Source organism: Colletotrichum aenigma (assembly GCF_013390185.1).
Source record: "Colletotrichum aenigma strain Cg56 chromosome Unknown KSG_Cg56_contig11, whole genome shotgun sequence".
Taxonomy (NCBI): Eukaryota; Fungi; Ascomycota; class Sordariomycetes; order Glomerellales; family Glomerellaceae; genus Colletotrichum; species Colletotrichum aenigma.
The window spans coordinates 536,765-553,422 of NW_023500917.1; the positions used below are offsets into that span (position 1 = coordinate 536,765).

Sequence of the window (16,658 nt, forward strand, 5' to 3'; positions counted from 1 at the left end):
GTTCATGATAGCTCCTTTACCACGCTTCCTCACCTCCACAATCCACAATATCAGCCTCATCAGCTTCCATCGCGAACCTAGGCGGTTTGTTTTTGGACCGGGGACGAACCCTTGACCTCTGTCTCCCGCTCGAAGCCACCGCCACCACCGCACGTGGTCCGCCCCCGTCTGGCTGTCAGCTTTTGTCGATCGTCGCATGCGTTATGCTGCCAGCGCTTGGGTTAATTTTGTCCTCTTGAGGTTTCGGCCCGGTCGCAATCCTGGAGACCGCTTTGCCGCCTTCGTCTGGGTTATCGGCCACGCCCGCCCATTGCTTTATGTGGCTGTCGGTGGCAATATCAATATTCATCATTTCTTCATGTTTGTCCTCCTTGTTTCTGACCTGTCGATGCCATCTGCAAGGAGACCGCTGTCGCCTTGATAATCTGGAAAGCCCTGCTACAAGTGAAGACACTTCGACATTGGTGCCTCACTCCATCTCCACCGCTGGTTTCGACTTGTACCACCCACTTTGACGTTCTCGGATCCCATGGTGCCAGATTAAGGTGGCGTCTAAAGGACTTGGAGCATTGTAGACGCCATCCCCAACTATGTCTCTGGACTCTCGACGGCAATGATGATCTCTTCCCCGGCGCGGGCACCAGCCGCCGAGCTGTTCGCACACGCACCGACACTGAGACACCTCTTTGTATCGTAAGGGATCATTTTGGAATTCGCAGAGGCGACCCGCCATCACGTCTCAGATGTCGTCTTTGCATTATAGTATCTGGCTGAATGGATCACGCTGCATAATGTCAGTTACACAGAGCAGATATTCTCCCTACTGCCTAACCCTAGGGCATGTTGACTGTTTGTGATGAGATTCAATTGGGCCGGTGTGTCTTTGCGTCGCCAAAGCTTACCATTCGCTAGACATGCCTGTGGATTCTTTTATCCGACCATAACGTCAGACTTCACATTGTGAACCTTTCCCCCTCATCATACAGTGTCATCCACCCCTCGCCGATCTACGCCTTTCCTCCAGCTCCATTCGATGTTGTGTCCTCCTCGCTAGTAAAAGGTGCATGGCACATGCGAGGCTTTGAGTTTACAATTCTGTGGATGGGGATGGGAGGGAACATTTCAGTTGTGTGCATATTTAATCCCCACAGTTTTAATACTTGCGTGCTGGGGCGCCTCGATTCCCTGTAGTCCAGTGTCAGTCTGTCAGTTGGCAGGATTGATCGTGCTGGGGTCGTCACAAATGAGCAAGGCTTCTGAGGCTGAGAGCGTGGATGTAGTAGCAGCAGTTTCCCGGGCACAGAAATGACCACTTATTCTAGAAGGCACAGACACTAACCAGCCTGCTATGCGGCGCCGCTGCCACACACCGGCAGTACAGACCGTCGCGTCACCATGAGAGCAACGGCCCTCAGGCCCTTCCAGGTCTCTGCTTTGGTTTTGCAAGGTTGAAGGCAACCATCTACAAGTTTGCTTGACGTGCCCCACCCCCAGGTTACTCCCCATACTCTTCCAGCAGACTCGACTGGGAGGACTGTTCTTCCGGGGTTCCTCCTTACTCTCGGTGAAGCGAGATGCCAGAGATCTCGTCCAGTCTCCATACCACCGGAAGATCCTTGGTCACCCGACAACGGGACTCCAAATACTAGGCGACAATCAAACCGGATTACAAGGCAAGACAAAAGTCTACTCCATTTCATCTTCTAAGGATGCGAGGATGTTTTACCGTTTGTCTTTCTCACCCACGGGGGGTTACTGACGCCTGCTTCCAAGACTTAGCGGTAGGTCTAGGGTCCAACCCAGAGAGAAACATGAATGCGCGCGCTTCTTCGTTCTTATGACACTATTGGAGATTTAGGGGCAAGACACGCCAGTTGACACCACAAACAAGTACGGCGGTATCACGTGAGAAACAGGCCGCGGCATGAAAGACGATTCGGAAGATTGTGCAGCAGAACTTTCAGGGGCCCTCCATTATGGTCACATCCTCGACATCTACGACTGTTACAACGCAGTCTGCTTCAAAGTGGGAAGAAGAAGAGACGCTTCGATATCCCATCGATCTTGTAATAAATCATACCATCCCATGGTCTTTCGGACGCAGTGTGGCTGTTCGGGCGCAGTGTGGCTTTTCGGACACACCGTGGCTGTGCAGACGCAGTTAGACAGACGTAGCTAACATCTTCAGACGCAGCTGCCATCATGGTCCTTACCTGACTGAGTGCGTGCTCTGCTTATTCGGACGCACCCGAAATGCATGCGTCCAAGCTTCGGACGCAGCCATTTTGGCTGCGTCCGAAGGCGACCCACACACTAATTAAGGTATGCTCATGACTCTCCCTATTAACGGTGGCATGCGGGCCCCATAGCATCGACGCCGTCAAGGGAGCGGCGTTCCTAAATGTAATTATTGATAGAAAGCTGTCGCGTCTTGTGCGAGAGCTCAACCTCTATCTGACTCCTAACGCCTATATAATGCAAGTCTACAAAGTTCAAGTAGTCAATCATTGTTATGGTTCTCGGTTTCAGCCGGCCAGCGTATCTTTTAGGCGTTCTTCCTCTGTGTCGCCTCCCTCAACAGCCCGGTAACAAAACTCAGAGCTACTGCGAACGCCGAGCAGCCATATGCACCAAAAATGCTGCAACGAAAACACCGCAATCGTGCCCGTTGTCCTGCTAGGGGCATGGAATGCTAGAAAAAGAGCCTGCAAGGGTCCCTGCAAGGAACTTGGAGTCGGGCAAATAATTACGACAGAATTCGGCAAGTCGTCTCTTGGCCTCCTTGGTGTGTGGGGGGTGCCTCTAGCGGGCTGCAATAATTGGCCCGCCTATGTCGCGGTCCGGCACCGTCGCCAGGGGACATGTCGTTTTCATAATCATCTTCACTGTTGTCATCTATGCTGTCGGCGGCAAACCTTAGTGATTTAGCAAGGCTATCGAGGGCCTGGTCGTCGACGGTCTGGGTGCGGGGCTACTTGGTCGTGTTCCCGTCAAGCGGGGCTGTCAAGCCCGTCCTCGCAAACGCGCCGGCCCTTACGGTCAACTCGCCCCAGGCAGTGGGGTCCAAGGTAGTCATGGCGTGGTTGAATTGATCGACGGGCTTACTGTTAGTGGTCTTGCCGCGGACAATGCGTGTGGCCTCAGTGGCCTCGAAAGCTTGGGCGAAGGCGATGATATTGAAACTGGGTCCTCGGTCGTGGATGAGCTTCAGAGCACCGCATTCGTCTACGGCACGACTGGCGGCAATTTTAACGGCTACAAGGAAGAAAAAGGTACTCTTGGAGATGTCGTAGCGGTTGAATTTGGCTTGCATGCGGTGGCTGACTTCACTAGAGATTCACTCGGAGAGACTGGCGAGATCTTCGGACAGGGGCTCGTCGAGGATGAAAGCGAGCAGGGCGTGGCTGATTTAGCGCACCGCGAAGAAGAAAAAGCTGCAGTCTAGCACTTGAGACGCAAAGTATAAGTCTTTGCGCTGTGTTCTAAGTCAGTGCAAATCTGAAGCTATCTACCGGAGTCGGACTCTGTCGCAATGTTAAACTCGATATAAATCCTTCCTGAAAGATTGCAGGACTTATCACAGGCAGATTGCGCGAGACTTCCCAAGCAGTTGGCTGCTATGGTCTTCAGTCACCCTGTTGGAGCATAGGATACATGTATTTCAAGTAGGCCCCGAGTCGCATGTCTTGCCCAGCTTGGATTTTGGGATGGACTGGAATGGTCAGATAACTGGGAATTCGTAAGCCGCCGCATGATTCTTGCGACAGGCTCAACAGATAATTGATTCCCCAAGATATTTAACTCAGAACTTGCAGATATTTCAGTTAATAAATTGCCTCAGACAAAATGCAAGCCTAAGCATGGCTGGTTAGTCGCAGCGCCATACTCTCAAAGAAAGTTTACTATCCCCAGGCCGTCATTTTGAAACTCGTGTATCATGGTATCCCAGTCTACAAACTGTGCCCATTCATTCCAATCTGTCTCATGATTGTTGAAACCAGATAATATCCCCTCATTATCCTGGCCACCCGCAGATTCTTCGAGTCTCGAGAAAGACATCTGCTGGGGAGTCCTACCATTACTCGCGACGTTCCCGGCCTTATTCTCCTTCCGGCTCAGCGCCTTCGAGTAGAGGACAAGTAGGACGTTCCAATTCGACGTGGGTAGGAGACCGTCCTCTGTCTGACGACGTCTCACCTGCCGCATCATCTCCTCAACCACTATCCACGCCCTGTCGACGTGTGAACCGTCAGGCCGTGCGCATAGATGGCTGAGAACATAGAGCGTGAGGTGGTACTGGGGGTAGGCAAGCGTCAACCAGTGGAACGGTCGTAAAAGTTCGTCCTTGCCAAACGACATGCCCATCTCGAGGATCTCGACAGCTTCGAGAAGGTCCTGGTTAGTGGTGAAAGACTCGCTCAGCCACGGGTTGGGATGCTGAAGGGCAACCCACTGCTGACGCGAAATGAAGTCGATTTTACGGATGACGAAGCTTGAAGTGTGCATTGTGAGACGCTGGGCCGGGACAACGGGGCTGCATGCCCGAAGGAGTTGTCCCACTCGGCATCGCATGTCGTTGATGATCTGTAGCCTCAGCTCCTCTGTCGGCACTTCCAATGACGTCGAAGGTGCGATTTGCGTCAGCCGATGCCATGTGCGGGAGAATTCAATGCCAATCAGCTAGATAATCATTGGAGTCCACACCTCCCGTGCGGGTGGCAGTTCTTCCATATCCCTGTAGATATCGCCGTCGTCGAGATTGCGAGGCGGCTCGGCCTCAGCGATGAGGTTAAGACTGGATGTACTCTGGAGGCCGTAGTCTTCGGCTGTCTTGCCGTCCCGAACGATAAAGTACCACCACAGCCTTCGTCGTATCTCAGTTTCAAAAGGCGACAGACCTAGATTCTGGCCATCGCGGTGGAGACCAATAGACTGGGCAGCTCGTATAGCGAGGCCATATAGAGTCCAGACGCATCTTCCATGATTGTAAAGTCGCAGTCCTACCTGACAAAATCATTAGCTGGCTTCATGGGCCATCGGGGCGAGAGTGCACCAGGAGGCGCGGAAATTGGGCGCAGGATACCCACAAGATATATCCCAAGCGCTTTGAGTAACGTGATCGTCGGACGCTCGAGGAAGTTGGCATGCGCCAGAGCTTGCTCCAACCCTTTTCTAAATCGATGAAGCTTGAGTATTCTTTCCTCTTGACCGCGGCGGACGGCACCATCAGGGACAGCGACTGAGACGAAGTAGATGGCGAAACATAGCGCCAGATTTTCAGGTTTTGCACGATTGGGCTCGGCTATCGTATTGTAGACAGTCGCCTCATCGGTCGGAACGTGGAGAATCTTCGCATAAGGCTCGATGTTGTTGACGTAATTCGTCCATAGAAGGATTGCTCTTGACCTTTCGGGGTGCAATGACGACATCAAGTCGATGGGAAAAGGCTCAGAGATGATCCCTATCGGCACGAATGGTGATGGAGTCGTCAGAGGAGCGGACTGTGCTTCCGAAACTGACAAATACGAGCGGACATCGTGTTCCTGCGGCGGTGTCAGAACCAAGCCTGATGCTCACGCTTCAGCGAAGACATGCGGTCTGTGTACCAGTTTGATAATCTTGGAAAGGATCGCTTCATCAAAATAGCGGCTTGAAGAATCATGTCGGACCAAGACGTCCTCGCCAAAGCCACCTTGGGGTGTGGCCGGGCTATCGGGCTGGATGCAAACCCCCGCCGCCGTGACGAGAGTGGTTTCGAGCCCGGAGATGCGGCGCACAATGTCGGCCACGGTCGTCGCCTTGGCACGCCGGGATGGCTTCACTGAAGACGGGTAAACACAGGGAACTCCGCGACGACTGCATGCAGCGCATGGCTGTTTCCTGTTGCATCGTATCTTGCGCTGGTGACAGACGTTGCAGGATCGGTCGCGGATCCCCGGCGCGTCGGCTTCGGACCCCGAGGTAGAGCCTGCGTTGGCTACAGCGGTCATTTCTTGTGCTTCCATCCTCTTTCGACGTGGGATTTGTGCGAGATGAGGTTGATTGATGTCTGATTCCTGGTTCGGTCGCACAAGTGGTAGTTTCAGTTTTGAGTAGAACTCTCGGGCTTTCTTGCGGGCGACCCCGGTCCTCGGCGCCGCGTGCGGCGCCGAGGCCCACCTGAACTAGGTACCCGCGTCCGTGTCGCTGACCTAGCCGGGGTACCCCACTCGGCTTTTTTCCTCAGATTGCCATGTCGGAAAAACGTTCCGACAGGTTGCTACTCGCAACTGGACTGTTCTCAGTCAATCTGACGATCCGAGGTGGATGCCCAAAATTGTTCAGGCAAGATGATAAAGAGCATATATGTGCAACCACTTTTCCGTTCAGACCTGCTGAATCTGACCATCCTCATGCTCAGCATACAATGACTTGACAGTTTTTCAAAACTCGTTGCAAACATGATTCCAGGCCAGAAACCTCATGTGCTCATTATTGGAGCCGGAATCGGCGGCTTAACGCTGGCGCAGCTATTGCGAAAGCGCAAAATAAGCTTTGAAGTTTTCGAAAAGGATCCGCAGGCGAGGACGTCTGGTTGGTGTATCTCGCTACATTCCTGAGTAACACATCACACCCACACACCTTTTGAGGATTTGAAAGCGTCCAATAGAACTCTAACCAAGTTTCAATAGGATGTTGGAAGAGTTGCGGGCCTCGGCCCCAGACGACATGGCGCCATTGGAAACGACTAGTCACCTTGTCCCGTTCGACTTGCCAGCCCAGTCGGTGATATACCCAAGCAACGACCCCGATGTTCGCTTTGGGGCAACATCCAAGGGCCCCAACGACTTTCTGAGATGCAACCGCGAACGACTTCGGCAGTGGCTCAGCACCAATGTCACAGTAAACTTCAACAAGAGGCTTTCGTCGATTGAAGAAACGTCCGCTGGCGTCGCTGTACAGTTCCAGGACGGTAGCTCTGCCACCGGTGACATCGTGGTTGGTGCGGATGGCGTGCATAGCGCTGGTATGAATTCCCGGACCCGCAATCAGAGCATCTGAATTGTTTCTGACGCACTAATAGTGAGAAAGTACCTGTACAGCGGGGAACTTCCAAAGCATCTTCCACTTGGAGTGATCGGGGGCCAGCTCACCCTGAGCGGTCGGGACATGGAGATACAACTGGAACAGGGCCACTCCACCCACACCGTCTTTCTCCCGGAAGAGTCTGAAGACGCTGCGCCCAAGTTCATCACACTCTTCACTGCCATGGAGAAGGTCCACCCGTCTGGTGACGCGGGAGACTTCTACTGGGCTCTGACTTGGAGAGACGAGAACGCCGAGTCTGAGTCCTTTTGGACCAAGTCTGCATCCCAGGAGGACTTGCAAGAATTCGCCAAAAACCTCACCCGCAATATGCGACCGGAGTTCCGCGACGTCATCGAGCGCACAGCTGTCGATAGGATGCTGGGCAACCCCTTTCCACTCCGAACCTTCACGTGCCCCGAGCTGCGCGAAGGCCGAGTGACCTTGCTCGGCGATGCGGCGCACTGTATGCCCCCATGTAAGTGCCCAGTTAACCAAGTAATGCGCCTGAACTAATCTGTTCTTTGAAGTCGGGGGTCAAGGTGGAGTTCAGGCCATCATGGATGCGCTCCTCCTTGCGAAACGCATCGGAGAGATTGGCGATCAAGTCGGGAACGAGGACCCTATCAAGACGGTCTTGTCTCAGTATCAGGACGAGATGATTGCTCGTGGAAACGATGCCGTCTTGAAGAGCCTGGCTGTGTACGACCCGAACGCCAAAAGGTTTGCGTTTGACCGAAAGCCCGAGTCAGTGCCTAAAGAGCAAATTTCGTTGCAGCATCTCGCGAGAGTCTGAGGGCCCTGGAAGGCTGTGAGTGGTAACGAAAAGTCCGAGATGTGCAAAAGTCTTTTTTGAGTTGCTTGTATCCATAATGGATGTGCACAAAGGAGGGACATGAATTGGAATTGGGCGTGTTTTGTCAATCAGAAGAGTGATAAGGAATACAGCGGGAGGGGCAGATTTCTGAGAAGTAGTCCATTGAACTGCATGTTCTCGTCCAACAGCAAGAGATAGTAGCCACTAGCTAGTATTTTTGGAAGATTTGACTCCTTCAGCATTAGACGGATAAGTCTAAGCATAGAGATACTAGGTTTGAAGAAGCCATCAAGTGCTCGATTCTTCAAGCGACTTCAACCCAGGGAGCGTTGTACATGAGGGTTCCTCTGCGCAAGCCAGAGCCGACTGGTTCCGAACCCTTGAATTTGCTGACGGCGTCTATTTTTAACCGAGACGACTTCTGTTTTTCAAACTAAGCTAATAATGCCTGGAAACTGCGGCTGATGGCCTGTCCTGCGCCGCTGAGGTTAACACAAGCCATCTCAGATCGATTCATGGTCGAGTGTCGGGTCGCATTGTGGGGATGGCGCTCGGTGGGGTGCCAGCTGTGGCGGGCCGTGCGTCAGTGGCACCGTAAGCACGTGATGGGGCGTGTCAAGCGTGACGTGATGACATAATCAGCCGTTTTGTTCATCACGCGTAATTTTCAAAGCTGCAACTCCATCTCCATTCATCCTCTCTTTTTCCCATTGCATCAATGTAGGCAGAATCAGCACCAGGCCCGCCATCTGGACGAGGTAGCACGGACCACAACATTGTGACACAAAAACTTTTCTTAGTCATCCACTGAACTTCACAGCTACCAGGGAACGAGATTCCCCGTCTCGTTCGCCCGCGTCGCACTACGTCACGTCGCGTCGTATTGCACCTCGACTCCCGCGATAACGATGCCCACCCTTGACGAACAGCGAGCGACGTGTAAGTACAGAGATGGATCTGTGTTTCGTGACTTGTGGCTTCCCACAAATAAATTTGGTGTCAAGTCTCTGGAGTCATTTCCGCATAGTGTGGACCACCCCTTGTCGGGCGCCCCACACTCTCTCCCGTCCAACATCGCACCACGATGCATTCGCAGCATTGCGCGGAGAAGACCCAGTCCCGAGCCTTATTCGCGCTCTGGCAGTAGCGGAGTCGCTGTGCACTGCAGTCATATCGAACCAATTTCATCATCCCAACCGAATAAGTAGCTGTTGAATTCGCACGGGAGGTGAGACATTGTGCGGTCTCCTTCACTCCATTATCCATACGCTCCGTCCGGCATATTTTTGACCACAGCAAAAGTCACGATTTCAGCAAACAGCGCTCACTGATTTATCGTTAAGTCGCGACGTAGCGTGGGGTCAAAGATGCGGGCGTTGAGAGGCAGATGATGTTTCAGCTGTTGTTGGTTGCGGTCTCCACGATGCCCTGATGCTCATCTCGCATTCAACCCCGCTTTCTCTCCGATCTTAGCATCATCTCTTTTACATTAACAAGTCAGCTCTCCAAATGGCATCAGACCACTCTGGTCCTGGCGCCGTGGGAGTCATGCTTGTCAATCGCCCCAACCAACCCACCTGATTAAGAAGATCAAGCCATCATCCTCGACGCACGGGCACCTGTTGATGAAGACCAACGCCAGGATGAGAAATGCAAGGCGTTGCAATTTACTTCGGCGCTTGCTTCATCAAGATCGGAGAGTGAAGCAGAAGTACACTGTCTACCGTGGACAAAACTGCACCCCTGCATCCATCTCGTCGCCACAGCTTAACAGCCTGACTCATGGCATGAAGCTCGCGCATCATGTACGCGACCATGCCGAAGGCGACAATGTAGATCAGGTACGTGACGATCTGCAGCGCGCCGTGCACCCGCAGCAAGTCGTAGATGCTCGCAACAAGGATCAGCATACTGCCTTCGAGGGCCCGGGCGACGCAGACCAGGCCGACGAGGTCACTGAGCTGTCGAACGTTTCACCGCGATGATGACTATCGAGGTCTTGAACTTTTCCTTGGAGAGTTTAGGGGAGGGATCAACAACTGGCGGAGCTATTTCTCAGCAGTTTGAGGATCTTCTGATCGCCTGGAGCTTGGGAGTACCAGAAGTTGGAGTCCCTGAAGACGACCTTGCCGGCATCAACAACGCTCTTGGCCGTATGTGACGGAGAATGTCGCGACCGATGATCTGGTACATTGCTTTCATAGTCTCGGGGCGAAGACGGACACCAATATCCTCGCCCGACGTCTTCATCCTCCACCCCCCGACGTGCGTACTGCAGAAGGAGTAGGTCCAGCGCGTCGTCATCTCCGGCCAGACCGGCGGCGTCATCGACAAAGCAGTTCTGGCCATTGCTTTATTCAGAAACCTGCACGACGACTTCGCCCTAAAGCCCGAAACACCCCACTCGTCGAGACCCACAAGTTTGGGGCGAGAGCAGTCTCCCAGCCAGCCGCAGCAAACGCTTCTGTGGAATTTGTGGGATGCTGAAAGGGCGAGCCATTGTTCTTGTTGTCCACCCATTCGAGAAAGCGGATTCAGCAAAGCTTCTTGGGCCGACGTAGGAACTCTTCTGGATTATTTAAGAAAAATAGAGGCATAGTTGGGATATGCAGTCGTAACAAAAGAGGTACTCATGCCACTCAAGAGCAAAGTCTACGTTCTTAGCCTCCAGGCACAGACCGCAGCGACGCGTTTGAACAATCTTTCTTCCCGTCTTATTTTATTCTTCGCAGTTTACCGCCCGGAGGCGCACCTTGTTGACTGCCGCATGACTCTCACGGGGAAATATTCGAGGGCCAGCATGGCAGAGAAACCTCTATGGCTACCTATGGGGGTATATGAAGAGAGCGCGTTTGAACAATAGAGACCACTAGTGGAGGAGATAGAACCCCATCCCTGACTGTCATATATGCGGAGCGACTCGGGGATGCGATTTGGTGCAGGAGAACCTTCCCTTAAGCATGCATTCAATTCGGAGCCAGACATATCCTACATCAATAACAGGTTTTCGACGCCTATGGACATACCCCCGTCCGAAACCCTTACAACACCAGGGCATTCTTTCTCAAGCTCTCAGGCCCCTGTTCCAGTTTCAGTCCGTGAGGATCCCCACGAAACCCAAATGTCAGATCGATGCTCCTGCGGTGACATCAGACTCTGCAATGCAATCCATCATGCCCCCAAAGACATCCCTTGACGCACTATACTATCAAACCCTCCCACTTGTTTCCAAATTCAAACAGACCCTTCACTCCACCACATCCAACACCCTTTTGCATCATTGATGACTGCATTGGAGGTCCTACGAGACAGCCGGTTGAATGTATTGGCAATATGGAAACCCTCTCTGCAGTGCAGCCATCGATTCTACGATGAACTCAACCTGCAGGTGTTATATTTAAATAAGTTTCGTTCGTCGCATCAAAAGCACGACAGCGGCGCTCAAGCACCATTCAGCTGAATCGATTGTCTCGTGGATCCCCCCATGAACAAGTCCGATGAAAGTAGTTGATTGAGCAAGTGGTACAAAGTCTATAGCAATTTGATACGTGACAAATTGAACGAGAAGCGAACAACAACACATCACTCCTTGAGTACACCAAGCAGCATTTCTTCTTGCATCGGGCTCCGGATCTCTTACCTATGCAACTCCGACTTCCATCAAATCCAGCAGACTGAGCGGCAGGTAGAAGCAAACGACTCCAACATCATCAAAGTCGGTCAACCCAAGCTAAAAAGACCAATCTGCCGCAATAATGGCATACTCAACCAGAAACAACTTCCCGCCGGGTGTGGTTGCTGCAATACGCTTGCCCTCATAAAACTGCCTACAAAGGTGTGATCAACGAACGTGTCTTTCAAATCCTTGTGTATTTCTTCCCAAACAGTTGGCTGTAATTCTGGAACGGTGGTGAGCTTGCAGGCGGTACATTATTTATCCGTGTATTTGAATTCCATGACATCCAAGTCTATCTTGCGAGCTTTTGAGAGGCGTTTTGAAACTGCTGCAGCATGATGATGAGCTTCTGGGACTTGGCGCATGCTTGCACCAGATTCTTCTCACAAGGCTTCTTTGTGACAATATGCGAGGTTGATGGTTGTTGTGGGGTCGGTCTGGAGGACTCGCTTGCTTCAGGCAGAGCGCCTGTCTTTGAGATACTCGGACTTTTGCCACTTAATAGGCGTTGTGTTACTGATGTTGTACTGTATCAGGCAAATCTAGCAGTGAGCGGATGTGCTCGCAGACAAAATCAAAATCTCTTCCTCTCTCAAGAAATTGACTGCCCGCTTCCTAGGATGAACGTTCACACCTTCTCTTGGCTAGTTCATGATAAATAAACATGGGCATGGAGTTGCGACGACGAAGGCTGGCATTGCGCTTCCGGCTGTAAGGCCGGTAAAATTGAGTATGCATTGGCTTTCCAGAACTTCGAAGAGTCATGACACTAGACAGGCCCGAAATGAAACCGAGAGTGTTCAGAAGAACCGATCGTCTGAGGGTAATCTCAAACAAGCTCAGGACGAGCTTACAGAAATCGTGACTCTGATAAGGAATATCGTGCTTACGAGTTACGAGACTCTTCGCTAACCATTCTTTACTAGACCCTGCAAACGCCATTAAGCGCTCAACCGAAGCCAGCACAAGTTTCTAAGCCGTCGCACCGGGCACTTGGCCGTTTTCAGCAAGGCCAAAGTACCAGCAATGAAGTGTGTTGAGGCCAGCACAGGTATTCGTGCGGACATATCTCTAGAAAACAGTTCCAGTTCTAGGGCAGTCGAGACTATCAAATCATGGAAAGCGGAACTCCCTGAAATGTCTAGACTGGTCATAGTCGCCAAGCAGATGATGTTAATACCCGACTTGAATGAGGTACATTCGGATGTCGAGGATGCCGTGGCCCACAACGAGGACATGGATAACAAAGACGAGGTGGTGTGGCCCGTGATTAGACTGACGCACAACCCTAGGTCGAAGATTGGCCTGTTATGCCCGTCAATAATCGCTAGATCAATCTCTAACCCGCGGAAATTTCCGATGCAAACGCATCAAGGGATAGGAACTTGTGTTCGGCAATAGGCTTGAGTCCTACGGGTGTTGCAACAGCACAAATGGGACGAATGGCACAAATGGTGCTTGATCTGCCAAAACTGTCAGGTCAGACCGTACAATTTCACCAAGCTGACCGTACGCTTTATAACGGTATCAAGACTCGAATAATTCAGCAAATTCACTTAATATAAACATTTAGCATGGCCCTTCGACCTGAGATCACTGGATGAGCAGTATCTGCAAACACATGCTTCCCATTCGTCCACAGCTAATAGGAACAACATAAACAATTACTTGAGGTGCCGCGCCCAGATAACAGCTTATGCAACGGGCTTACTCCTTCGTAGAAGAAACGGCGTAGTCGAATAGCACACCGGGGGCCGGTCCGCCGATAACGGACATTCAGCAGCAGATGCGTGGACAAGATGCGTCCAGTGAGCGCCGCGTTGACTTTGAGTGGACAAAAACCAGCCCCAAGCATACCCTAGAACATGAAGAAACTTGTATTTCTTGACGTCGATGCCTTGGAACTTACTCGCCAACTGACCATCATGGAGGCCCGCCTTTACGTCAGGATCAGATTTGCTGAGGGCTTGTCTGCACCGTTCACCAATTACTGGGCAGATTCATTCATCCTCAGCCAGCATAGGTTCAATTTGAAACCGATCGAAGTCCTCGCCTGGCAGGTCGTCGTTCTGCATCCTTGCGTAGCGAAGATGCGCTTGCGCGGTGCAAGAAATCACGCTCATAAACTGTATACATTTATCTTTACTCTCGCCATATTCTGCTGACCATGCTGCACACTTGGTTGCACCGATCGTCATGGCTACAAGAAATCATCTACCGCGCTTCATAAAGCACCATTCTCGCCCAGATCGATGTGAGTAGCCCTCTGACCAGCCCATCCCACTTGTTCCACCTTCTTGGGTATTGCGTAGTTTTTGCCTCATTTATAATCACAAGACTCTCGCTCATATACTTTCCAAGTATCCGCTTTGAGACCAGAGAGGCGTCATAACCACTTGGCAATTTCAAGGCCCCAATTACTCGTACGACCCATTCTTTTTCCTTTGCCTCTACCCCTTTAGCATCAATTACTTGCCAGATTAAACATGGCTCATCTTCAAGTTAAGGATTTTATTCGCAGAAGCCGTATGCCGACGAGCCAAATGAGAAGCCAGTGTGTCATTGATACTTGCAAGGGCATACCCATACGTTCGGAAGTTGGAGTTGGAACCAATGGTAAATGCATCAGGTGTACCGGAAGCCACAACCAGAGAATATGTTATTGGTGAAAGTGGACTCAACCATAAAAGGGAGCAGGATGCACAGTGACATGAAGAGGGAGACTGGTTTCTTCGACCGCCCTAGACCAGTTGGGAAAAGTCCATACTGAGAACAACACAAGGTCTCTCCCCTGGATTCTTCAAGACCGTTGGGGAAAGCTCTTCACTGAACCTCTCCCGGCAACCCACTACTCTAATCTAGTCTCGCCGTGCCATCTAGTCTAGCCACTTTTCTGATGATTCTGGCCCCAATGAGCAGATACTACGCTGTCAAGGGTGAGAAGTCACACCGTAATCCGCCCAAATCAGGAAGTCACCTGCTATTAACATGTTCTTCATCAAGTTGATCTCGTGAACCTGATTTTGCAGATCCGTGTTGAAGATGGGCTATCTAGTTCATACCAGCCGGCTAATACGATGGAAACCTGTCGAGTTTCCCATTCCAAAAGCCGTGCACTGCAGCAGTTGATCTCGGGTACAGTCACAGGCCAGATCAGGATACCAAGACCCTCATACTCCTTCATGTATTTTTGAGTCTCCTCAACGTCCTTCTTCCCTTCTGACTTTTCCATCGTAGCTTGCCGCCTGGAGGCGCACCTTTTTGACTGCCGTATGACTCTGACGGGGAAATATTTGGACGGGCACAGCGTAACCTCTATGGCTAACGTTACCGACCGTCAATGCCTTATACAAGCAAAAGATTGTCCACCTGAAGGCGTCCAGGGTCATTCAATTTCTGAACCTGCACCATCCTTCATGGTACTTGAGCATTCGAAACGCTATACATTCAATGAAAAGAACCCATTCATCTTACCCAAGCTGATCCATGGCGCCACCAATCAAAGGTTGCGAGCATGGGCTAGCTCCCATCGTCCCGATGGACGAATCACCGCAAAGTTTGCTCAACTCAGCCGTGAATGAAATACGAACCCAGAAGTTAGCATCTGTTCACTTTGGAGTAACAAAGCTCGTGGAAAGACGGAAGACAGCATAGCACTGCCTGCGTCGTAAAACAGCTTTGCTGTGCGCTTATCTAGCAATCTGTTCTCGGTGGGCATTGGATACTTTGCGTTGGTATTTCGTTGGGCCGCAAGCCACTTTAGCACGCCTCACAACTGCCAGGCTCTCGGAACAAGGGCTTCATAGGCAGCTTAATGGCATAGATTGTTTTCGCTCCTAACCAAGTGGCATTGCCGTTTACATCTAGAAATCCTATCATCCAGACATTCCCCAAAAGAACATGGGAAGCCCATAAAATCCGAGCCCGCAACACCGTTGCGGCAGCAGCATTCTCTAACGATGGGACGGCATTGGCAACACCATCAAAGTACAACGACATTTTCAAGCTTACTTGCGCGCTGAATGTCAGAAGGGTGCCATTGCGTCGCATGATGCACCACCTTTCTCTAGATGACGTCCCTCGATTGGAGCAAGAAGTCTTCTTGGTGTTCACTGATGATTTTCAGAGTCGAAAGCCCAGCTGGGAGAGGCTGATCTCATTGCCGTTCGCGTTCGTCACCGACATGGAGATACAAAAGATTTCCTCGGAAGGTACAGACTCGGTCATCGTCTTGTCGATGATCGAAGCCGATAGACCGGAACCGTTAGCACGTAGGTCGCTTTCACGACGCAGGTCCTTGTTCGAATCTACAATAGCTTGCGGGGAAAGAACGAGGAAGAGCGCGCCTTCTTCTGGCTCCTCCTGTGTTTGACGAAGTGTCGTTGTCAGCTGGAGTGATGACCTCGTTGCCAAGCCTCAACGTTTTTCCTTCAGCGTCCTTCACAGATATCAGTACAAAGTTGAATTGGGGTACTTCCCCCCCGCCTTCGAGTTGTGCGTCTCGGTGGTAGCGAAGACGTGACCAGGTTGGAAAGTGGGGTTTGAGTATGTCCCGGTCATGTTGTTAGAGCTTACCATACAATAGATGTCATCGCCACAACATCCGCCAGACCTGCCGCATTCTTGTTCGCAGCAAGGATTGGCGTTCTGACACGAGCTACCCGCGACACGAGGCATCCACTGATGCTCAGCATACTTTCGTGTTGATGTCTAACCATTGCAATGAAAAACCACAGCGAATCCCAGTTGGGCAACAATACCCGTCTCCTATGATTGTAGCAACTGTGGTACATTTTTGCCATCAGCACAGCAGTGACTAAGAATTGCATCGGTACCCAAGCTCGAGGCAACGACTGCAGGGCCTTTCCTTTCGTCACCAGGTCCCCAAGAAAAGTCTCGTTCAATATTGTGCCCCTCGCTTGGTGTTATGCTTATCGACGAATTTGCCTAGATCGACATACAAGGTATGGTGTCGTATGGACCGCGGTCACATTGTCCTTTCCTCGTGAAAATCGACGGCGACTTTGGCGGCTCTGTAGGCAGCATCGATGGTGTAGAAGTCGACGATTGAAGACGGGGATTGCCGAGCAGTTGCACCGT

At 51.5% G+C, this 16,658-nt stretch overlaps 2 protein-coding genes across 2 annotated transcripts; both read right to left on the reverse strand.

The window, feature by feature from the left end:
• Nucleotides 1–3,888: 3,888 nt before the first annotated feature.
• On the reverse strand, nt 3,889–4,506 carry asaR-1 (C6 transcription factor asaR; the record flags this gene model as incomplete). Its single annotated transcript, XM_037330211.1, has 1 exon — nt 3,889–4,506. One exon carries the CDS (start codon nt 4,504–4,506, stop codon nt 3,889–3,891), a length of 618 nt encoding a protein of 205 aa, XP_037171401.1.
• Nucleotides 4,507–4,680: 174 nt separating this feature from the next.
• asaR-2 (C6 transcription factor asaR) lies at nt 4,681–5,990 on the reverse strand (the record flags this gene model as incomplete). Its single annotated transcript, XM_037330212.1, has 3 exons — nt 4,681–5,004; nt 5,088–5,543; nt 5,607–5,990. The coding sequence occupies 3 exons, from the start codon at nt 5,988–5,990 to the stop codon at nt 4,681–4,683; spliced, it is 1,164 nt and encodes a 387-aa protein (XP_037171413.1).
• Nucleotides 5,991–16,658: the final 10,668 nt, after the last annotated feature.